Below are 23119 nucleotides of genomic sequence, written 5' to 3'. Positions count from 1 at the left end.
TCAGGAGGGGGCACTGCAGGAAGAGGGGGGACGGCAGCCATTGGGCCCACCCGAGATCATGCAAAACGGGTCCTGGCCGTTTGCAATGGCCTCGACCATTTCTCCTCCATCGGTGGCCACGCTTGCTCAAATGCTATCCCTGCGAAGAACAGCCTAATACCGACTCACCCTTTGCTGCCCAGACGTAAAACAGCTTCAGCAGAAAAACCTGAATGACCTGACAACGCAGCCACCATTCCCTGGACCCTCCGATCTGCTGCCTGATGGCGAGCGGAGGAGATCAGGGCGGGCCTTGCCCGTTGACTGGCCCCTCGAGAGGTTCCGCCACCTCTGCCCCCTTGGTAGGCCCACAGGCTCTCTGTAGGTAGGAAGACTGAGTTACACTTTTCCACCACCAGAGCTTGTGCCTGAAAAATGGATGAGGCAGGTACAGAGCCTTGTGCGAGGGACTCAGGAAAAGGAGAAAACGGGGGCCGCCCCTGCGGGAAAGACCCCCGGCCCAGGGGGAGCACAAGGCACGCAGCTTTAGGCCTGCGGTCCCCCAGGACAGCCGACTGGCGCCCAGTCTCCGCCCGAGCGACTCCTGCCTCAGCACACACGCCCCCGCTGCTGCTTCGAGCCTGGGCACCGAGTCGTGACGTGGCGTGTCCTTTCGGAACGGAAGCCGGGGATTACCTGTGTGTTCCAGATATGCACGCACTTGTCGAAGGAGCCGCTGGCCAGGTACTTGCCGTCGGGGCTGAAGGCGACGCTGTAGACGGGCTCCTGGTGCTTGGTGAGCGTGTGGACGCACACGCCACGCTCCACGTCCCAGAGCCGCACCGTGGAGTCGAAGGAGGCGCTGCAGGGGTGGGACGAGGCGTCACCACAGAAACGCTGCGGTCTCTCCCCGTCCCCAGGACGTCTCAGCACCCGGCGCCCGTGTTCCCTTTCACAGCTCTGATGTTTCCGAGACTGTGTGATAAACTGGCTGGCTCTGTCCCGCCTACGTTGTGCCTCAGCACACTGACCGCAAGCCACAGGTACAAAACCAACCCTTCCTTCCATCCCTCCCTCTTTCCTTCCTTCCTTTTCGGTGCTGTTGCTGGGGAAACGTTCACTGGTGTCTCTGTTTCCCATAGATGCGGACCATAGACGTGTCTGGGGAGTATTTACTGCGTTTTCGAAAAGGCTCTCGTAACGGAAAACAACATTTATTGTTGCCAACCACGGCATTTGGAAACGTAGAAGATCAACGGAATAAAAGTACTTATGCAAAGGGAATTAAAACACAATCACGGGCAAACATGCAGCCACGCATCCAACTGTTCGCACGTAGAGAAGAGTGCCCGTTACACAGCCGTTACTTGGCCTTCTTCCCCCCCGTGTGGACATGCTGGGCACTGCTACGTCTGTCCCTACTCGTGGCCCAAAAGGACAGTGAACAGATTGGGAGCCACCTGACACAAAGGCACCTTCCAGGGCATTTACGTGGATTTTCGGGCGACTTGAAATAGGGGGACGGGGGCCTTTGTGGTTTTGGATTCAGCCTCTCAGCGGCTGCAGGGATGCCCTCTTCCCAGTGTTTTCGAGAAACGGCCTTGGGTCGGGCACTCTGAGGAACAAGAGTCCTATTTGACAGAACTGTGCCACCTGTCCCTACCATTCCTGTCTCTGCTGCCACCCAGAACCAACCCACAGCGGCTTCCAGGGAATGCGACATTCCTCCCAAATCCCGTCTTTGCCAGCTGAACACTCACTCACGCATCTCTGCATCAGCGACTCCAGACCCCTAAGCACCCCGGCATTCAGCTTCAGACTCCCTCTAGCTAATTTTTCTTAACGGTCTTATTAAAACACAGGACTCAGCGTGGAACGTTATGTCCTGAAAGGGAGCACGGGGACGAGACAATTCCGTGGACTGCAGCCTGACGTGGCACGTTTGGGGGCAGGCCAGCGAGGCCATGCACAACCGGTCTTCCCAGTTCTGGGAAGAGGTGGACAGACTAGCCTTCCCACGCCCTCCAATGCTGGTGCCTTCGGGGCTTCGCTGCACAAGGGGTTTGGCCGGACCTGCTACACCTGGGGACCCTCGACTGCCACTCAGTATCCTTGCCTCCTAGGGCTGGGAGTGGCCCCGGTACACGCTGCACTCTTGTTTCCTTTCTCTGCTGTAAAAAGAACCTTCACAAAACAGCTTGCTGGGAGCCTAGACGTGTGACCCGCCCTCCTACCAGCCTGGTGGGTACAGGGTGCTTAGGCCTGGGTGGGAGTCACCCGACAGAGCTCCATCTGGTGGGCCCCTCCAAGGGGAGCGGTTCTTTGCACGGTTTGGAAGGGTGTCAGCACACTCACAACAGCCCTCGGCAGGAACGTCACTTCCCCCTGACACCAGGAACTGCTGGCCGTTTCTGTTCCTTTCGGTAAGAGTGGCACTTCCTGGCTGCAACTAGTACAGAACTACTTTTCCCTTCCCTTTTTCTGGGGGCCTGGGCCGCCCCCGCTTACCTGGCCAGCATGATGTTGGAGTTCGGGTTGCTGGTGGCCGGCCCGGTGGGACTCCACTTTATGGTGTATATCTCTTTGCTGTGGGCTTGAAGGTCGTGGACACACGGATCCTGCTTCATGCTCCATATCTGCGGGGCACACGGGGAACAACTCGAGCACACGCCGCTTCCGGGCTGCGAGGGGCTCGACCGACACCAGTCATTCTGTGAGCGTGTGTGAGGTCTGCGGCCCTTGGGAAGTGACTGGTGGGTTGCTGCTCAGGCAGAGGGGTGGGCAACATCCTGGGGGGCACCAGGGGAAGGGGAGGCTCTCAGCACGCCCCTCGGCTCATCAGCAGTTGGCAACCAGATGAGGGCGAGCCCTGGCGTGGCCACGGGGAAAACGTGCAGTGGCAGGGAACATTCATGACAAAGCTGCCAGCCAGGGCAGCGGCAAGCGTCACACCTGCGCTGAGCACACGGGGTTGTGTAGATGGAGCCGCCCACCCTCCAGACCCCGTTACCTTCAGCGTCATGTCGTCCGAACAGGACGCTAGCAACATTCCGGAAGGGTCCCACTTGATTGCATTGACCTCATTCTGAAAGAGAGCGGGGGATTTTAAAAAGAAGTAAAGGCCCCCACACAGGGATCTATCAACTGGCACAGACAGCCAGGGTGTATTTTACTGTCAAATAAAAATATTTTTTGAAAAGGAAAAAAAATCTTTTTTTAAAGAAATAAAGGCCTGTGAGTAGGTACCACAGCTGTCCAGCAGGGGGCAGGAGCGCTCCGTCGTCCCTACAGAATCTATTCCCAGTTACCCTGGGTATACAGGGACCACCACCGTGGGACCCACCCATTTCCCTCCTTTTCTTACTCTGCCTTTCTCACTTGTATAAACACTCGGCCGTATGCCATGCAAAACCAGCCCCCCTCGTCCACCCTGGTCCAAGAGAACAATCACAACGAGGGAGCCAGTGAACCCCCACACAGGAAGTGCAGCACAGAAAACCACCAGGACTGCCGTTTTGAAACTGACGTTGGAAGTCACTTCTGATGTCTCTGTGTCTCTAAATTCCTACAAGACAGCTGTTTTTAGTGATGACTGAAGGGGGGCAGGGAAGTACAGAGATAAAACGTCCCACGTACAACGCAGGCTACTCAGGCTGGAGGCAACGAGAGAGAAAGCAGCACACACAGGCCGCCCCCTAGTGCACAAGGGAAACGAGATGCAAGGTGGGGCCAGCGAGCTGGCATGCGGAGCGAGGGAGGAAGGTGACAGGACCTTCTTGTAGGGTCCCATGTGCCCAGGACAGGGCACACGAATCCCCCGCTCCACATGCTTGGGCTTGAAGACTAAAGTCCATGGTCACGGTGCTGTCTAAGGACACTGGGCTTCGAAGGCTACGAAGAGGGGAAGTGACGGGGCCACATCTGTGTTCCGGGTGGTACCAAGGGCACAGGGCCCAAGAACAAGGGAGGAAGGCAGCGGGAGTCCAGGCACGAGGCCCCTGGGCGAGGTAGGGGGCGGTGAAGGGCTAGGACCAGAGGGCGTGTGAGTGTGAGTGTATGCACACGCACAGGCATGAGGAAGGAGATCAGGGAGGACACCCTGGGGTCTGACAACATGGCAACGGGAGACGGGCTCAGCCAGGACACGGCCACTTGCGTGGCTCTGGCCCCAACTGTACAGAGAAGGGCCCATGAAGGCGGAGAGGGTCCCCACAGACGGCCTCCAGCTGAACGCCTTTAACCCTCCAGGGGGGAGGCAAGTCCTTTCTGAGAGTGGAGTTCTCTCTCTCTCTTTCTCTCTGCAACACAACCCGAGTCTCAATTCCCAGAAAGCATCTGGAAACAGCTTGTAGGTCGTGGGGAAAAAAACCCCAAATGCATCAACCTCCCAGTCTTGTGCAGAAAGCTGAGCTGCAGACACACCCGTTACAGAGCCGGGTGGAGGGAGGGAAGCAAGGCTGTGCGTGGGACAGCTGGAGGTCCCAAAGACGTCTTGTTCTTTTTCTGGCGCAATCCCTTCCCCTTTCCCACCCAGCCCTGCAACCCCACAAAGACCTGTAGGAAAAGCACAGGGACAGACCCGTGTTAGAGCAGAAACATGTTCGGGCCGGGAGAGTAAGGGGAAGACTGTGTACGGCCACAGCGGGACGTCAGCGGGACAACGTGTGGCTTCCTTGCAGATGCAGGGAGCAGGGGCACAGAGCTGGAAAAGGGGGAAACGGGCAGGTGCTGACGACGCCGGAATTCACGTCTGTTTGTGATAGCGGGGCTGCGAGAGTCCAAGGCCGGGGGCGTGGCCGGTGTGGGACGCTCACACCCAGCAGGACACCCGGGAGCACTGAGGTTTGGGGGGTCTCAGGCAGACCGGCATGTGCTCTAGCAGGGCCACAGGGAGCCCTGGCTGCCACACTCGGGAACGGATGAGCAGGCTGCTGGTGCCTGAACTCCCTGCAGTGAATGGTGACATCTCCCACCAAACTGAGGAAAACCGGCTGCTTCTAGGATCTGTCGTGAGCTTCCTTGGCCTGATTTCCGCACTCTCCCATCTGCTGTTTAACCCATCGTGAACGTTTCATTTCAGACATACCTCTCAGTCCTCCGATTTCCCCTGGACTTGTTTTTAACAATGCAGTTTTCCTTCGTGTGCGGATATTCTCCATCTGTTCACTCGTTACAAGCATCCTTTCCTTTACATCCTCATACATTTGCCCAACAGCTACTTTAAGTCTTTCCTGCAAAGTCCATCACCTGGCTCATCTCAGTTTGTTTTTTCTCCACTGACCATAACTGGACTAATCTAACCCCCTGACCTAGTAGTGGGTTGGCCAAAAAGTCTGTTACCTTTTTTCTTGTAAAATAAAAGCCACATTTTCATTTTCACCGATGATGTGACTGAGTTGGGTATTTTGAATGGGTTGCCTACCTCCCGCTATTGGCTTTTAGCAGTCAGAGGCCAGGGGTGCTGCTAAACATCTTCCAACGCCTGACAGCCCCACAGCAGAGAATCATTTGGCCAAAACGTCAACAGTACCAAGAAACTTCGCAAACCACTTTTGACTCGTTCGATCAGCCACAGCACCTTCTCTGCACACGGCACACGTCTTTTCGTGTGTTTCGGTTGTGCTTTTACCTTCCTTGAAATAATAAAGGATAATATGCCACAAGTGTTGCCTATTTTCTTCCACCATCAATATTAAAACGGCTACACAAAAATTCACCCATGTCGATGTCTTTTAAAAAATGCTTGCTGACACGTCAGCTGTCACAACACAATCTAACACAAATGTTGTGACTGTAATTAAAGACACTAAGCACAACGAGACCCTCTGTACAGAAAAAGCAAAGGAACTTTTTGGCCAATGCGACACCACAGGCCAAGCAGCGAAGGCTGCTGGAGAAGCGGCCTACAGTCACAGCGCCGTCTGATCCCAGGCACCTGGGGGACGGCTCCTGGCTCCCAGTTCACACGCCTGGGCCTCGCACTTACTGTGTGTCCTTGGAAGGTTTTCACGGGGCGGTCACAGCTGAGCCGGCAGACGTGGATGCACATGTCGGTGCTGCAGGAGGCGAAGGTGGTGTTGTTCTGCCAGTCCACGTCCAGGGCGGGGGCTGCGGGCGGGACACAGCGGGGCGTCGGCACGGACTGGCTGTACACCGAGCTCCCGGGTGGTTTACAACAACTAAAGGCACAGTCAGGAGGCCTCATCTCAGCCCTGGCTGGTGCAGCTCAGTGGATGGAGCAGTGGACTGTGAACCAAAGGGTCATCGGTTCGATTCCCCATCAGGGCACATGCCTGGGTCCCGCGCGGGCCAGGTCCCCAGTAGGGGGTGCGCCAGAGGCAACCACACATTGCTGTTTCTCTCCCTCCCTTTCCCCTTCTTTCTACAAGAAAACAAATAAAAAAGATCCATTGTTCCCAGAGTGAACACAGCCTCCTCCAGTGAGAGACGTCTCCCCCCACGTTCGGTTGGAGGGATGAGCAGTCTGGAGTGACCAGCACAGCCCGGGGTGCCTGTATTTTCAAACTACCAGACAGAAGCAGAAGACTCACCGGAGTGGAACGGGAACTGCTGCTTGGCCTCCCCCGTGTGGGCATCCCAGATGATGGTGGTCTGCGCTCGGCACACAAACACAACCGGTTAGCGCCAGTCCCTGCCCTCCCCGCCAGGTTCCCTCTAGAAACACCGACCGGGCAAGACAAGACATCTGGCCGCCCTTCCCTGCGAACCAGCCTGCGCAACAGAGCGAGAGCGTGAGCCACGCAGGGAACTGTTTTCTAGTGAGCCCTCTGAGAGAGAGAAAGTGTTAAAACTACTTTTAGGGACACGTTTTACCTCACTCCAGTGTGACCCAAGTGTTACTGTTCTGACCTGTAACTGAGACCCATCTGTTCCTCATATACATGGTGTTCGGCTTGAAGTCTGGGGGAGCTGGTGTGTTTTATACGTAACGGTCTCCACAGCCACGCGTGTTGGTGGCGACTCCACAGACACAGCGGCCGTCACGGGTCGTTGGAAAACTACCAGAATGCGTGGGCATTTTCCCTCCCTGTTACAGGCTGAACAACCTGGAACGCAGCTTCTCTGTGTTCCTGGCACTTCCCAGACGAAACGGGCGTTTCTGCACATTCCCCCGGCTGCCACTCCCAGAACTGGGGAGACGAGGCAGGGCCGGGTAATCGAGGGGCACTGGGGAGAGGCCCCCACGCCGTGATCTAAAAACACGCGGCAAACGGTTGTTCCCCCAGAAAACACGGGAACTCGTGAGTTCTTGTGGGCCAGGCACAGCTCAGTGAGTGACCTCTGAATCGACGGGGACTTTCAGCTTCGCAGGGACCTGTACAGCTCCCGGTCACTGACTACAGAGCTCCTGTTGGAAGGACTGGCTGGAAGCTGGGCTGACTGCAGGCGATTTCAGAGAAAACAGTGCGTATCTCTGAAGCCGGGTCCTCTACGTTTTGGGTCAGCTCTAGGCCGATCAACGTCGTTTGTTCATTTCTTTGGTGGGTCCTACACGTCTTAATTTACTCACAGACGAATCTGACACTGCAGAGAACGTGTACACTCAATTCTGATGCAATCTCATATACTACCGTCAGCAACCCTATTATTTTCTTCATGTTTACATTGGATATGCCCTGGACCAAAGAAAACATGAATTACGCCAGAGCTTTAAAGAATCTGAAACGTATTACCACTTAGCCCCTCTGGGTCAAGCACGCACTCAAGGTTAACGCCAGCATCCCTGTAGATTACGTTTCCTTGCTGGGTGTTGGTTTCTAGAACACTAATATCGTTCTGCTGCAGTTCACCAATAAAGACAGGCAGTGAAACATGCAAAGACTAACAACATCTCCAGTGTGCGTCTTCACCGGCCAAACAGCTCGCCACCAGATGCCCAAAGTCGACAACCAGGTAGGAAAACAGAAAGAAATACAAAAAACAGTGCTGGGCGATGAGGAGCTGAGGGTTGCAAGGACTCTCCAGAATGCTGAGACAGGGCCGTGAGTCCGCGCTGGATCGGGGCCCGACTTCCACCCCTGGTCCACTCTGCACCAGCACGTCCCTAGGCAGGCCAGTGGGCTCTGTCACCCGGGACCCGCGCTCTCTGTGCCCGTCTCCTCTCTCGGAGCACCGAATGCGCCAACACACGCACCGAAGTGCCCGTTAAAGGTCAGTGCTGGCTCGCACCCATTATCTTAGTAACTCCGCCCGCAGCACCGATGACCGGCCACACAAAAGATGTGCTACGTGTGATTCCTGAACTACAGCGTTCTGGGGAGGATTCGATGGCCGTTCCACGACAGCCTCCTGTGTGCCGGCCACGGCTTCTCAGCTTTTTATGTGCCAAGTGTGAACGAAGGGTTTATTGCCGTAAAAGAGAGAGAGAGAGAGAGATCCAGAATGCACAATTCACTGGCCCCGCAGGCTACACTGCAGCGTGGGGTTCGGCAAGCGCACTTCTGCCGAGGGCCAGGTGGTATTTCCAGCTCTGCAGGCTGACCTATGCACCCCAAGCGATGGGGAAGCTCGGTACAAAGGTCGGCAAGGCGGTGTAACGTGTTGACGGTGGGCTATCGACAAACGGGCCTCGCAACTAAGAGAACCAACAAACCTACACGAGTCGCCTTGATTTGTTAGGAAGCAGCAGACGGCCTCACAATTCAAAGAAAGCACGGTGTTCTCGAGAGATTCCAAACCAGAGAGCATCCACAGACCAAAGAGGTATTTCAAGGTGACACTTACCTTGTCCACGCCGGCACTCAAAATGTAATTCCCCTTCTTGTTCCACTTCAAGGCAAAGATGGGCCCTTTGTGTTGCCCTAAGGTGCTGGCCAGGTTACCTGGAGCACAAGCAGACACAACGTGTACGGTGAGTTCCAAGTCAGGGCGCGCCTGCTCCCCGGCCCCACACCCCAGCACCTCTGAAGCGACGTGACCCGAGGGGGCAGCTCACCGTCTTCCGTCCATATCCTTGCAAAGCCGTCGTAGGAACCTGTAGCCAACAGCGTCCCCTCGCTCTGCGGGCCAGAAAAGAGCCAACGACGCAGCTCAGTGGGGCGGGGCTGACAAGGTGGAGAGAACCAACCCCCCAGCACCCCAGGCCACAATATTCTCCCATCCATCCTCGGTCCCCAGTGAAGAGGCTTATCAAGCTCATCCCACACGCCTCTTAAATTAAAATGCAAGGCGTCGCAACCACGGAGAGGGGGGAGCAAGCAAAACATGCCACCATTCACCCCGGCGACGTAATTGAAAACACCACGCGAGAAGTTCTAACGAGGCTCGGGGGACTTTGGTGAGCTCCAGACAACGGGTTTGTGGGTAGAAAAGCACCGAGTTTGCGATGAAAGGAGGAACGTGCCCAAACCCTGAGGACAGTGGGGCAGGCACGAGCAGCTACGAAGAGCGGTGAGTCCCCACTGGGACGTGTCCCCAACACGCACGGCTGAAACACCACCACGCAGATCTCGGCTGCGCTCAGACGTAGGCTGATGCTGGAAGCGAGGAGCCCCCGAACACCCACCAGCTCTCTGCCCGACGCCACCTGCTCAGCGCTCGGAAAGCGATCGACGGGACACGAGCCCCGCCGGGCGTGTCGGGGAGGCGGCCGCACTCACGTTCCAGTCCAGGGAGGTCACGTCTTTGTTACTGGGCACGTCGTGGCCGCCTTCCCGGATGCAGTGCCGCAGCACCAGCTGCGTGGACGCCCCGTTGCTGTTTTCGTTCAGGTTCCATATCCGAGCCGTCGAATCCCCGGACCTGCAGGATGAAACAGGCCACGCTCGGCTTCCGGTTCACCCCCCGGGTGCGTGTTTTATTCTATTTTATTTGCCCCACCGTGTGACCTGTTTCAGCGCCCGCAGCCTACAGGCAGAGGCCAGGTCATGCTCCGAGGCCACGGTTTGCCCTGGCACGGGCCACTGTGGCAGACCCAGGGGAACGGGCCTGCCATCGATGCACTCCCATGCGTGGTAGCATCCCCCCCAGCACCTTTGCTGCACGGAGTAATGTCAGGTGCTGCCATCGGCCCCCAGCATGTGGATTTGTCCGCGGTTTGGTTGCAGTTGGAAATACCCAGAGGAGTTCAGCGTGGGGCGCCCCAGGCCCCGGCCTACACGTCTGGGAAGACGGCCCAGGCAGGCGAGAGGGAGAGCGTGCTCCGGGAGGCGGACCCCCAGCCCAACGTCCTTACCCAGAAGCGAGCAGGTCGCTGACGGGGTTCCAGGCACAGATGAACACCTCAGACTCATGGCCCCGCAGCACGGTGGCTTTGCTGGGCGGGATCTCGACGTCCCCGTCTATTTCCATTGGTTTCGAATGGTTATCTGGGGTTGGGAACAGGAGCAGACCCGTGGCTCACCGGCCCGGGGCGAGGTCTCGGCCAGGCAGCTTGGGTTTGCAAACGGCTGCTGTGTCCAAGCTGTCACTTCTGGGGACCGGGGCTGCTGCCGTTCAGTAAACATGCTGCCTTCCACAGTACGCGCAGGGAGGGGCACAGCAGGCCTGCAGTCGGGACTCCCCAAAACAGCTTGTTCTCGTGCTGTTTTTCATAGTACCGTACTATTTCCCACGCGCACAACTGCTGACCTACTTTTGCCCCTCTCTGCGTGTGACGCTTATTCCACCCTTGACCGAGGTTACTCTTCGTAAGGCGGTGCAGGCCAACACCCAACAACCTCTGCAACCAGAGGGGGCCGAGGTGATGGCAGCAAGCTCGCAGCTGCAGCACAGCAGGAGGCCCCTGTTCTCTCGGTGGGAGGAGGCCTTTCGGGTTCTCTGGGCAAACGTTCGGGCTCCCTGACCTGTCTGCCAGGTGCTTTCGGGCCACCACCTCCCAGGGACGAACCTCGCGGGGATTTGCCAAGAGCAAGTAAGACAGCGCCCGCTCTCTGGGCCTGGCGCCCACTCTGCAACCAGGAGCTCGGCTGTTACGCCAGAATTTGGTGGAAAACCCTCCATGTGGAAGGCTGTGTGACAGGACGGGGCCTCCACAGTGCAACCCAGAACGTCAGAGGGCGATCTCGGGGTGCGTCTCCCTGCCACACACAGCGAGTTCTCCGAGTGGCACCCTTCCTAAAACTGAGGGCGTGTGAGTCGAGGATGTCGTGCAGAAGGAAGGAAGGGCTCCAATGAAAGACAAGGGCGGGAAGCCCTTCTGGCTGAAGGGGACAGAAGCACAACGAAGGGACCCAGAAGAAGCGTGCAGGAGGCAGATGCTGGCAGAGCCTGCCGGACTCACACGACAGAGAGAAAACGCCCCGGGTCCCGGGCCCGCACTCACTTATTGCGTGTGCTCCGTTCTCTTCCCCGTTCACTGTGGCCTCTCCGTTCTTTGGTGGGTTGGGCTGGGACACACTTGCTGGGGTCGCTGTGGCTGCTGTTGCCGCTGTGGCCGCTACCGCTGCCGCCGCCGCCGCCGCGCTGGCCTGCTGCTGAGCGAGCTTCTCCCGAAAAGCCTGCTGCCGCGTCTGTACCACGTCGGGCATCACAGCGTCGATCAGGGACAGGGACTCTATGGGACGGCCATCAAAGACTGTCCCGTCCTGGGGAGAAAGCAGGGGATAGCCATCAGCCCGCAGCTGCCCACAGCTCCCCGCAGGGCACTTCTGTACTCCAGGGGGATTGGTACGGACGGGCGGGCATGCGGGAGCCAAGGGCATCTGTGGTGGGCCCTGTGGGCAGGCCCGGTGTGGGCGAGCATCCGTGCAGGACGGGGGTGGTGAGTGGCGGTCCTCAGGGGGGACCCAGTGACGTGGGGCATTAGGGATACGTGAACGCTTCCACCTTACGTCCCGTAAACAGGGGCTCCCTCATTGGTGTAAAGCCGGCCTGACTTCGCCCGGAGCCCCGTGTAAAAAGAGAGAGGGGCGACGAGCAAACCCACACAGGGGGCCCCTGTCCCCGCCCGCCCGGGCACACATGCACGCACCTCATTGATGCTGATCTCGGCCTCCACATACTGCAGCCCCTTCTGCAAGATGGAGATGAGGGCGGCGGGCGGCACGAGCGTCCCGTTGATGTTGGACTGGCTGATGTGGCTCTCGATACCGAACGTGAACGCCGAGTGCGAAAACCCTGCGGCCACACACAGAAGGCAGGCGGTCAGGCCCGGGCTGCAGGCGGACGGCGCTGTGGCTGCAGGGACCCGACGGTGGCACCAGCCCATCTCAAGCCCGCTTATCCACCGCAGGACGCCCGGTTTCTGACTTGGGGGGAAGCAGCTACGGGGTGGGCCCGTCTCAGCACTGTTAACAGCGAACGGAGGGCAGAGTGCACCCTGGCTCCGTGCTTCCGAGAGAGGCGGGCCGCGCCAGGCTTTCCCTGGCGCCCCCACCAGTCCTTCCAGAAGCTCAGTGCTTGCGTGTCCTGCTGCCTTAGGCCCAGCGGCGGTGCGCACCGGGCCTGGGCCACAGCCGGAAGCAGAGTGGCTGCACAGTGCCAGGTGCGGGCATCGCACAGCCCAACGTCCTAAGAAAATGAGGCTGTTCTGGGGCCATCGCAAAGGTAGGAGATGCTGCTCCCCCACCACCACAGCCTGCCCGCATCCACACCGATCACCTGCACAGCAAGCTGCTGATAAAGGCCACGCTTAGCCATTCCCAGGGCTCGCTTGGGGGGCGGGGGAGAAATGAAAACACATGCTCGAGGAACGTGAGGGGGGTCTCCACCTCTATGCACAATGCCTGTTTCTGAAACAGAGGCAGCTGGAGAGGGCAGGGAAAGAGGAGCCCCTGGTGGGGGGCGATGTGGGGGGTCCACGGGCAGCAATTGGGAAGCTGCGATGATGCTCCTCAGGGAGAGTCAGGGGACCCCACTGCCGGAAGGCGGGCCGCGCACAAGTCCTCCGCACACAGGCACCCTGCAGGGGGCACGATCACCCCCAGGGCCTGGGGACAGCTAGGGGTGCACTGGAACCGGCCATCCTCTGGGGCGAGGGCGTCCCTACGGTGGCTCTGACCTGTCTCACTTTCCACTCTCCACCCATCGGGCAAAGGAGAGGGGACGAGGGGCTCAGGGGGCGGCACAGGAACCCCGTCCCTGGGACGCTCTGCCCGCCACTGACGGTGGCCCCCCGTGCGCAGGCACAGAATAGGGCGATTCCACAAGGCCAGAGCCTTTCAGTCTTTCTCGGCGTTGCCGGCGTGGTGCGGTGACCCCGGGAACCCCATTGCCAAGGTGTCTTTCTGATAAGCATGTTCCCATAGGTCCCGGTTCCCCCTCCCGGTGGGCTGCCTGGGGCCCTGAGGGTCTGTGCCCTGCCTCCCACCCCCAGCCACAGGACCAGAACACCACCTCCATCAGCCAATCAGGGGCTGCAAATGCCCTGCCTGCCTGAGATGCAGCACCATCACCAGCCTGGATCTTTGCATTCAAAATACACCCAGGCTCTGCAAGAAAGGAAACGCTCACCAGGTGGGGGTGTTCCTCCACACAAGGTGTCTGTGCTTCAGGCCGAACCCTTCCCTCTCCTCCCAGTGCACTCTGTGAGCTTCCCATGCCTGATGGGGAAGGATGTTGGCAGCGTCTAGCTTTCTTACGTCTCTGAGAATAAGGCCACGGCTCTTCACTCAAGGCTCAGCAGCAGAGGCGCCGCCCACTGCTTCTTCACACAAGTGTCGCTACCCCAAGGAAGGCGGCAGGAGACCCCTGCGAGGCCCTCCCACCACAGGGCCCCTGTGCCCGGCTCTCTAGGGATGTGAGCAAAGACCCTTTCTCAGGGGCCGTGCCTTTTCCTTCTGTTCTCCCTCTCCACCCCTGCCCGGAACCCCTCAGCCTGTGGTCAGCAACAGCCCTGTCCCCAGGTCTCTGCGTGTGACCCACATGCTTTCATCCCTCAGTGCGGTCACTTCCCTCTGGAGAACCCCTTGCCCTTCGTGGTGGACAGTCCTCTTTGTCGGAAATCGGTGTTCCTGCCCTCAGGCTGCTGCGCCTACATCCGAGTCTCTGGCCTTGTCCTCACAGCCGCCTCCTGCCTTCCCTTCGACTCATGTCCTGGCAGGCTGAAAGGACAGCACCCTGGAGCCCCAGGGCCATTCCTTACCCTGCTGGCGTCAGTAAAAGGCCTAGGGGCTGGTACCTGACCTTTGCAGTTATGATAAAACCCACCCCAGTGGCGCCAGCCACCGGCCAGGCATTGCTGGAAAATGTCAGCGATGCAGTCCAGCCCCCGGTTACCTACCCTCCGCAGGCATTGCCTCACGGCCTTCCGTCCTTGCACACGGCACTCCCCAAGAGCCTCCAGGGGAAAGCATAGGCCCCAGCAACAGCCCTGCCTGAGCTGGGTCCTCAGAGCATCGCCCACCCCCCCAGCCTGGTGCATCAGTCATCTCTCACTGCCCCGCGCCCCCAGGGTGCCGTTGCTACAAGCCCACGCCCACATGGCCCGTAGCGGCCTCCACCGGGTCGGGGCTCTTAGTCTAGAACGGTGGTCTGCGGTCTCACGCAAAGGTGACATGACCCCCAGAGGAAGACATCTGACAATCCCTGCAAATATTTTCGGTTCTCGCCACGGTGGGCGTGCGTGTGAGTGCCTGTTTGCTCGTGCTGTTTGTACTGGCCCCTAGTTGGGCAGTGACCTGCTTACCAGCACTGTGCTCAACATGTGGCAATGCCTGGACAGCCCCCCAGGATGGAGAAGGACCCCGGCCACCGTTCCGATAGTGCCAGGTGCAGAAGCCCTGCTGTGGGACCCCCGTTCCTCCACTGAGGCCCAGCCCCCCCGCCCTCCACAAAGCCTTCCCTGCTCGGGACAGGTCAGGACCCATCCACCAGTCTCTGCTCTTATCTCTGCAGGGCGAGCAGCATTCCCCTCATTCCTGCGCGTCTCCAAACCTGACCCACGCATGTCAGTTACTGCCTCGATGACGCGGGGCCTGGAAGGCAGGAAGCCCGCTCGGAATGGCCAGCCACCACACAGGGTGCCCCTCCTCCAAAGCACCCCTCCGCGGCCGCCGCCCTCCTTGGGCGCTGCCCCTCCGGGTGCACTAGCTGGCCGGGACCAAACGCGTTAGCTGCCCAGGACCCATCAGAAAGACCGGGGAGACTGATCTAAATAAAGGGTGGGGACCAACGCCATCCCACGGAGTCCTCAGCACCGTCCCCGTCACATAACTAAGGACAATGGGACAGAGTCTAGGGTGTGGGGACGACTAACAGCAGAGACACGGAGTTCACACAAAGATGACTGTCACACAAGCAACAGCCTCCAAACACCTGAGAGGCTCTCGGCCACATGTGTACACCTGGGTAAGAAACCATGGCATTATTTGGTAATAGTAATGATTATAACAACAATAACACCACAAAGGTAATGATGCTCAGTGCTACGTGTACCAGCCCCTCCCCCCCTTAATCCTCACCCAAAGACAAGTTCTCTGAGTTGACAGAGAGGAAAACATGAATGTGAGAGACAGAAGTCGCTGTGAGAAAGAAACGCCGATCCCTGCTGCCCATACACGCACGACTGGGGACGGAACCCGCAGCCCAGGCACCCGCCCTGACCAGGAATCGAACCTGCAGCTTTCTGGTGTAAGGGATGGCAGACACTCCGATGACGGAAACCACCTAGCCACAGCGTTTTGGGAATTTTCCCAGAGACGTGGCAACCACCTAGGAGTCCGTCTTAATAAATGCACGTTGCAGATGGGGAAACCGAGCCACCCAGCACTCCAGCGATTTCCGCGGGGCGGGGTGGGGGGGTCCCGCACACAGCCGTCCCTGTCCGGCTGACCCAAGTTCATGCTCTTAACCCGCACGCCACCCAACAGTGAAGGTGGCTTAGAATCTCTCAAGGGTCCCGGGGGCATCCTTTTCCAAAAGAGGACAAAAACCTTGACTCAATAACACCATTTACTATGTTTCAAACGGGGTCAACGGGAGGAAAACGAGCCGATCCTTTCCCTACTAAAAACGCAAAGCAAGATGAACCGTAGCTAGCGGCGACACTCGCAGAGAGAGAACCGTGCTAGGAATGAAAGAGACACAAATAGGTGAATAGAGAGAGAGACCGATGCAGCGACGCAGGCGTTGGGTGGGGTTCTTCGCGCCTCCCGAGAGCCCTCCTCGCCGGGCGCCCCCAAGCCGGGGCTGCTCTCCTCCGCTCCGTAGTTTCCTTTTCTGCCCCCCCCCCATGGGCGGATAGTCCCCAAGGTCCCGTTCAGTTCGAATACTCGTATTTCATAGAGCGCACAGAAAGACCTCCTTGTCCCAGTCAAGCCCACAGGATTTTAATTCACGGGGCGACTGCGTGGAGACAGGTAGGGCTTCACGCGGCCGCACAAAAAATCGATCACTTACGATTCCCGAGAGAACCGGTGGCCGCGTCCCCCGCGCAGGTACGGCACCAGGAGCTCCGTTGCCTGCAGGGACCAAGGTGCCGAAAGAAACAGGAACTCGGGCAACGCCTTTATAAACACAACTGTGGGGGTGAGTCACTGGCGGGGGCTGCCCCCTACCAGACCGGAAGCGGAAGCACGCGTCGGACTGCGCCGTGGGGGGGCGATGCGGGGTTCATCACGTGACTTTCACGGCACACCCCCCCCCCCCACAAAGCCGCCTTGGGAAGGATTGGGGAGGAACACGGGCGTGGAGCTGTGGTGACTGGACTCATGCCACCTCAGTGGCTCGGGAGAGTTTGTGCCCACTGGGTGTGTCTGGAAGCCCAACTGTGGGGCGCTCCTCGGTAAGCATCACTTCCTTATGTCTGCAAAGCCGGATGTGCTGGCAACTTCCGGTCCACGGTGGCTCCTGGACCCCCCACTTCCGGTAGCAGGACGCAGGGTGTGGCGGGAGGGGGAAGCGGGGCTCAGGTGGTGGTTGTGGGGACGTGCAAACAACAATAAAGAGGGTGGGGAGGCCGGGGTGTCGGAGTGGAGCTGGACGAGGTAAATCAAACCCGGCAGGTGAAATAAATCCAATCTGACACACGCAGAAAAGGCAGGCGGAGGAGCAACCACACCCTCATCTTTGGGGGCGGACGCACTTCCGGGCGCGCTTCTTTGTGTCGGGACTGATGGATCCGCTCACCAGACCACTCCGCGTTCTGCCCGTGAGGCAAATATTATTTGTCAACTGTAGGTGCACCCGGGTATGCTGAGCATGCCTTTGCATTCTGCAGCCTAAACCGGTGTACATGTTCACATCGGCTTTACACTTCCAGGTGTTTATCTAAAAAAAGGGGGGCTCAAGACCCCGTGCTCGCCTTCTCTGCGGAGGCTCTGCGGCTTTGCACGCAAGGCGCATTGCAGACCTGCTCTAGGACGACGCGCCATAACGCGGCAATCGGTGCCCATGGAACGCAGAGGGCGTGTTGGGCGCGCCGCAGGCCTGTTCTAGACGACCCGTCGCAACACGGCATTCGCTGCCCTTGGAACTGCCTGCTGTCCCGCCCAAAACAAACAAGGGCCTCACTTCTAACATCTGGCCCCGAACCCCAAGGGTGGCGGTTGGTTGAGCACTGCTGGGCCTCTGACAACAGCAGAGCGACTGTCCTGGCAAGACTTTCCATGTCTTCTAAGCCCCGGGCAGGCCCAGCAGGGGAGAGCATTAGTCAAGGCTGTAAATCAAGGTCACCACTTCCTCCTGGGGCACCTGGCTGGGCGTGAGGCAGCTCCCCGGGGGCCAGCGGAGGCACTGATTTCCTGGAAATGCTCCTAAAGCCAGGGGAGAAACCTCGGTTCCAGCAGCTGGGGGCCACTTGGAAAAGCAAGACTCCTTCTGCACCTCCCAGTTTGGAACCCTGGTGGACATTGCATTCCATCTCTGGAAATGGGTCACAGAAGCATGCACCCCCAACTGGAGACTCACAGGGCACAGCACCATGAAAAAGCACAGTCAAAATCGACACAGGAGTTTGGGAGAACAGAAAGCAATTGAGAGCACAGGGGAAATGACTCATAATATTATACACTCGACACAATTCTCCTCCCCGGGGGGGATTTCCATGTAACTCTGGTTTAATTTGTGTCCCTGCTCTTTTTGAGCTAACACAATTTGTTTATTGGTCTCCATAGCTACCAAGCTCTGTGGTTGTCCACAGTGGCTGCTTGGGCACCTCACGCTGTACTCACACTGCCTCCACATTTACTTGCAAAAACTAATCCCCGGCTTCTAGCTGGTCAGAACTCTGTGTCCTGGTGTGAATCTGCTCCCAACCCAACTTCCCGATCCTTTCTCCTCCGCCCTCCAACCTCTGTCTCAACAACGTGGCCTTTTCTCCCTGAGCACACAGGGGTTCTGCTGTGCCTCAGGGCCTAACGCAGGCTCTGGATTGTGAAAAACTAAGACTTCCTCCTTCAATCTGTGCTTCTAACCCCAGCGCCTAGGGCAGCACCACCATTCCACCGCTGGCCACCAACAGACATTTCTCAAACTAAAGGTCTTGACAAACTGCTTCCTTCTCGGACTTCAAGGATTCCCAGACCTCTGATGGTCTCCGAAACAGTCTCTGGTGGCACAGTGGCAAACATTTCAAAATTCAACAGTGTTTTTATTTTAATGTGTACCATGCACATATAGCTAATAGATACCCTGGTGCATCAAAGGACAACTAACTGCTTCAATATAAGAAAAAAAAATCAATCGACATTAATGACACAGCCCAGGTGTAGGCAAATATGGCACAGAGAATGCAGGAGGCACACAAACAAGTGAGCGTGTGAAGTCCAAGTTCAGATAGTGCGGGGGCTGTAGATATCTGTGGAAGGAGAGAGGAGCAAGGAATTCTCACCACAGACACACACGGGCCCCAGGCCGCCTGCGGGGTGCGGGGTGAGGGCGCACTCCCACATTCTATGAACAGTCTTGCACAGGGACCTGCAGACCGTATGTACACCCCGTGTGCCAAAGCTGCTCATTGCCTGTACGTGACGTCCCACTGGAACACAGCCCCTCTGTCTCACTGTTCTATGTATTAAAAAAAAATTCTCAGCTGAGGGTATGTTCACTGAGTTCAGAGAGAGAGGAAGGGGGAGACAGACAGAAACATCCATGTGAGAGAGAAACATCCATCAGTTGCCTCCCACATGCACCGTGACTGGGAATCAAACCCACAACCTTTTGGTGTAAGGGACGATGCTCCAACCACCTGAGCCTTGTGGCCAGGGCTCTAAGTATTTTCAATGGCTGCTTTGCTGCCCCAAAGATGAGTGGTTGTGACGGGGACTAAAATATTTACCATCTGGCCTTTTACAGAAAGTTTCCTCCCCACCCCCCGACCAAGGGGAGAGACCTGGGCTAGCAGATGGGGCCCCTAGTGCGTCTTCTGAGGCCAGCACAACCCTGACACCCAAAGCTGACAAGGACACTCCAAAAGGAACATCGCAGCCCAGTTTGTGTTGGAACGATGAACATGACCTTAGCATTGCACACAGCTCTGACACACCCAACTCAGCAATATGGAAAAGGACACGGTGTCTGAGCCGAGTGTGGTTTTTTCCAGGAACGCAGGGCTTCCTGTCCGAAAAAGACCTTGCAGCAGGTCATGGCTATTAGGGGAAACCAGACCATTCAAGGACCCTGCCTGCCACACTGTGTCCACCACAAAGTCACGGGGAAGGGGCCGCAGGGCCAAGACCTGGGGAGCACCTGGCTGACGGAGGCGCGAGAATGAGAAGCCTGAGAATAGAGGCAATCGGGAAACGCTACAGAAGAGAAATATTTGAACGTGACCCGGTTGTTTTCACATTTAACATTAAAGAGGACAGCAAGCTTTTCTTTGGAAGGAGGGGCAGGTTTCGGAAATGGCGATGGTAGTTAAGTGTGGAATCCTATTAAAGGTTGGGAAACAGGCCCCCAAAATAGGGGGACGGATGGTGAAGGAGAGGCAGGGGCGCCCCATGCTGACGGCCGACACAGGCGTGGGAGGGCAAGAAGAGGACATCCCCCTGGGGATGGTGGCATATAAGAAGCGGACAGAGGAGGAGACACCCCAGGGATGACACACACAGACACCTGGGAGGAAGGATGGTGCGGAGTCTGCCCATCCAGGTGACGGCAGAGGATAAACCTGGCAGGAAGTGAAGTATCACAAGGCCGCAAACGTGTAAGATCACGTGCCACGTTCACAGCTGGCAGGTCTTATGTGGAAATGGTGTCTGACCTTTGAACACGGGCACTGTGGTTAGCGGCTGTTTCATCGTAGCTAAGAAAGGGGACCCCGGCCATCTCGGATGATGTCTCATCAACAACTTTTAAAGTAGGAGGCGAGCGCAGAACCCTTGAAAGGATCTTCAGCAGAATCGAACCTTTTTGTGATGTTTATACCAAGGGAAATTATTTGGCTCTGTAGAGCAAGGCCCATATCTAAACAACCTCAACTTAGAAACACTCAAGGGAAGTTTCCTTCCCCTCCCCCGAACAAGTTAACATGCACAAGAGTGGTAAGCCTTGACTTTAGCTTCTACACACACAGACATCGGAACAGACGAGATTGCAGGAACCAGGTAGTCCAGTCGGGCTGGCTGGGACGTGTCGCATTGAGGAGAGAGCTGCGTCTCCGCCGTTCCACTTTATTATTCACAATGGTTATAATGAAACCAAGGAACACTTTAGCAAAATGCTCTTTTTTTTTTAAATCCTCACTCAAGGATAGGTTTAGAGAAAGAGGAAAGGCGAGAGAGAGAAAGAGTAACATCAATCAGTTGCTTCCCTGCCCAGGGATCAAACCCACAACCTTTTGTATCCAGGACAATGCTCCAACGAACCAAGCCATGTGGCCAGGGCGAGAACACCCTCCTTAAATGAAGCGCTGGTTTGCAACGGCACCGTAACAAGGGTGTTCGTCGGCAACAAGTCACACTGAGCACAGCTTCGTACCCAACACCATGCAGGGGAGCTCACACCTGTAGGCTGCTCTCTGCGGTGGGAACATGATATGCCCGCTTGGTGGAGGCGTGTGAATTATTGATGCTACAAGGCTAGCTAGGGGGTGTTTTCGTCTGTCTGCATGAAAGGTCCAGGCACCTGACTCTCCAGCTACTTACAAACCCCTACATTTAAAAAAGTTTTTTAAAAATGAATTTTTATCCTCCCCCAAGGACACTTTTTCATGGCTTTTAGAGACAGGGGAAGAGAAAGGCATTGATGTGAGAGAAGCATTGATTGGTTGCCTCCCGTACATGCCCTGACCAATGATCGAACCTACCATCTAGGTATGCGCCCAGACTGGGAATCGAACCTGCAACCTTTAGGTTTCGGGAGGACGCTCCAACCAACTGAGTCACACCGGCCAGGGCTAAACTTATGTTTTCACACTGAAATACAACATGCACACAAATGCACAACCGCAACCCAGAGTGTCATCGGGGCAGCCACCGATGTGCACAGCGTGGACAGCCACCTCCTCCCCTAGCTGTTCTTCTGCCCCCTCCGCAGGTGCTGCCGGCCCCGTGACTGACCCCCAGTAAAAACCCAGGACCCCAACGCTCGGGTGGTTAGCGACAATGGACCCAGCACGTGGATGCTGGAAGGAGCAAGTTAACTTCCCTGGCAGGGGACTCCTGTGAGCAAGAGCATGGTTTCTCCTGCGCTACGCCCTAAGCACCTTTCCCCTTCGCTGATTTTAACCCGTATCCCACTGCACCCTACCCCCGCCCTGCTTTACCGAGATACAACGCTGTGTACGTTTAGCGGTGATTTGATACATGTACCTACCACAGCTGATTTGATACATGTACCTGCCACAGAGTGACTGCCACAAGGTCACTTAACGCCCCATCACCTCACCTTGTTACCTTGTTAGTGGCGAGAACATTGAAGATCTACTCTCTTTGCAACTTTCAAGTATACGCTACGCTGCAGTCAAGGGCTGTCTGTTAGGAAGTGTATCTTTTTCCTGTAACAAACTGTCAGTCTGACCATCGCTGGGTCCCGTGAATCTTTCCAGCAAATCGTAGACCCTCAGGACAGGGGACCCCTGCGACACCACCCAAAACCCACTGCTTATAACTCCTGGAAACTATTCCAACACGAGACGTTACTGTTTCCAAGACTTTAAAGGTTCTTCTGCCCTCTAGTAATACGGACAGATTATTCAGATCTGCCTTATTATTTACTGAAACTAATATTCTCCCAAACAAAGGCTAACCACGCCATCAAAGAGATGCATGCCTCGCTGTTTCGTAACGACTTTCCTTTGAAACAGGGACACCCATTAGCAATGTAAAAGAGGCTGTGCAGCCCAAGTCTATTTTTAGAGACTCGGCTGAACAATAAGCCCTGAACTTTTGTATAAATTAAGAGAGCTGAACCATGAAAATGACTTCCCAAATCCGAGGAAATGTGTCTTGCATAAGAAGAAGGTGTTCCGCGGTCCTAGGCAACACAGCGGGGCTTACTGGGTCATCTGTCAGCCGCTAGGAATGCAGGGAGCAAAGCCGCTTAATTATTTTGGAAGATGCAATTATTCTCAAATATTAAGAGTCACACCCATTTCCTGGTTATCTAACCTTCTTGCTGGAAGAAAAAAAAAATATCAGATTAAAAATCTGCTACTCCCAGCTATTTTATGATCTGCCTGAGAATGCTTTGGCACACCGCCCCCCTTCGTAGAGGGGGGGAAAAACACCCAGCAAAATTTAGTAAAAACAGGGACTGCAGTTTGCTCACTGTCCAAGTCTATTTGAGTTCTGCGGCGGCAGGAATCCAAAGGGTGAAGAAGTAAGAAGGCCGTTAAAACGTCACTTAGCGGGAAGGAGTGGCTGGCTTTCTGCTGGGTCGTGTTCATGCCCTCGGGAACCAACAGAACCGCCCATGGCTGTACGTCCATTGTTAGGGGAATGGAAATTACATAAGATTCCAAAAATTAAAAAAAAAAATAAAATAAGGAAATTCCCAGGAACTCTTCTTGGCTGATTTGAGGAAGTGAGGGGGGGAAAGAAAAGAAAAGGAAAAAACCCTTGGTAGTGCCCATGGCTTCTTGGAAAACACAGACCACCCCTGGGGCCCTTTCTCTATTCCAGCCCCCTGGGATGTGGCTACTTCACCCCCTGCAGCCTGGCTGTTTTCAATCCAAACAGGCCTCCTTCCCACCTGGCCCCAGGTGGCAGCTGAGCTGACATGCAGGGCTTGTACACTGCCGGGCTGTCTCTCTGGAAAGTGAAAGCTCGGTGCGTTGCGACTGCAGAACAGCCCTTTAGCT

The 23119-nt window shown here is 56.6% G+C and overlaps 1 protein-coding gene and 1 non-coding gene across 6 annotated transcripts in view; both read right to left on the bottom strand.

Moving 5' to 3' along the window:
- LOC139440590 (F-box-like/WD repeat-containing protein TBL1X) overlaps window positions 1-23119 on the bottom strand; it is a 122399-nt gene that overhangs the window by 4571 nt on the left and 94709 nt on the right. For 4 of the 5 annotated variants that reach the window (XM_071220405.1, XM_071220404.1, XM_071220406.1 and 1 more), the window contains 11 exons: window positions 11912-12057; window positions 11264-11525; window positions 10175-10307; window positions 9600-9741; window positions 8936-8999; window positions 8725-8822; window positions 6531-6591; window positions 5966-6087; window positions 2990-3064; window positions 2488-2615; window positions 676-841 (listed from right to left, as the gene is read on the bottom strand). In XM_071220405.1, the coding sequence (XP_071076506.1) occupies window positions 676-841; window positions 2488-2615; window positions 2990-3064; window positions 5966-6087; window positions 6531-6591; window positions 8725-8822; window positions 8936-8999; window positions 9600-9741; window positions 10175-10307; window positions 11264-11525; window positions 11912-12057 (1397 nt within the window). Of the gene's footprint in view, window positions 1-675; window positions 842-2487; window positions 2616-2989; window positions 3065-5965; window positions 6088-6530; window positions 6592-8724; window positions 8823-8935; window positions 9000-9599; window positions 9742-10174; window positions 10308-11263; window positions 11526-11911; window positions 12058-16278; window positions 16425-23119 lie in introns of those variants that run through there. The other variant, XM_071220408.1, reaches the window with a different exon arrangement.
- On the bottom strand, window positions 9817-9950 carry LOC139440622 (small nucleolar RNA SNORA42/SNORA80 family). Its single transcript, XR_011650818.1, has one exon. It is a non-coding gene; the product is annotated as a small nucleolar RNA SNORA42/SNORA80 family (small nucleolar RNA).

The sequence above is a fragment of the Desmodus rotundus genome, chromosome Y (assembly GCF_022682495.2).
Source record: "Desmodus rotundus isolate HL8 chromosome Y, HLdesRot8A.1, whole genome shotgun sequence".
NCBI lineage: Eukaryota > Metazoa > Chordata > Mammalia > Chiroptera > Phyllostomidae > Desmodus > Desmodus rotundus.
This window is presented reverse-complemented; position numbering and strand designations above follow the sequence as displayed.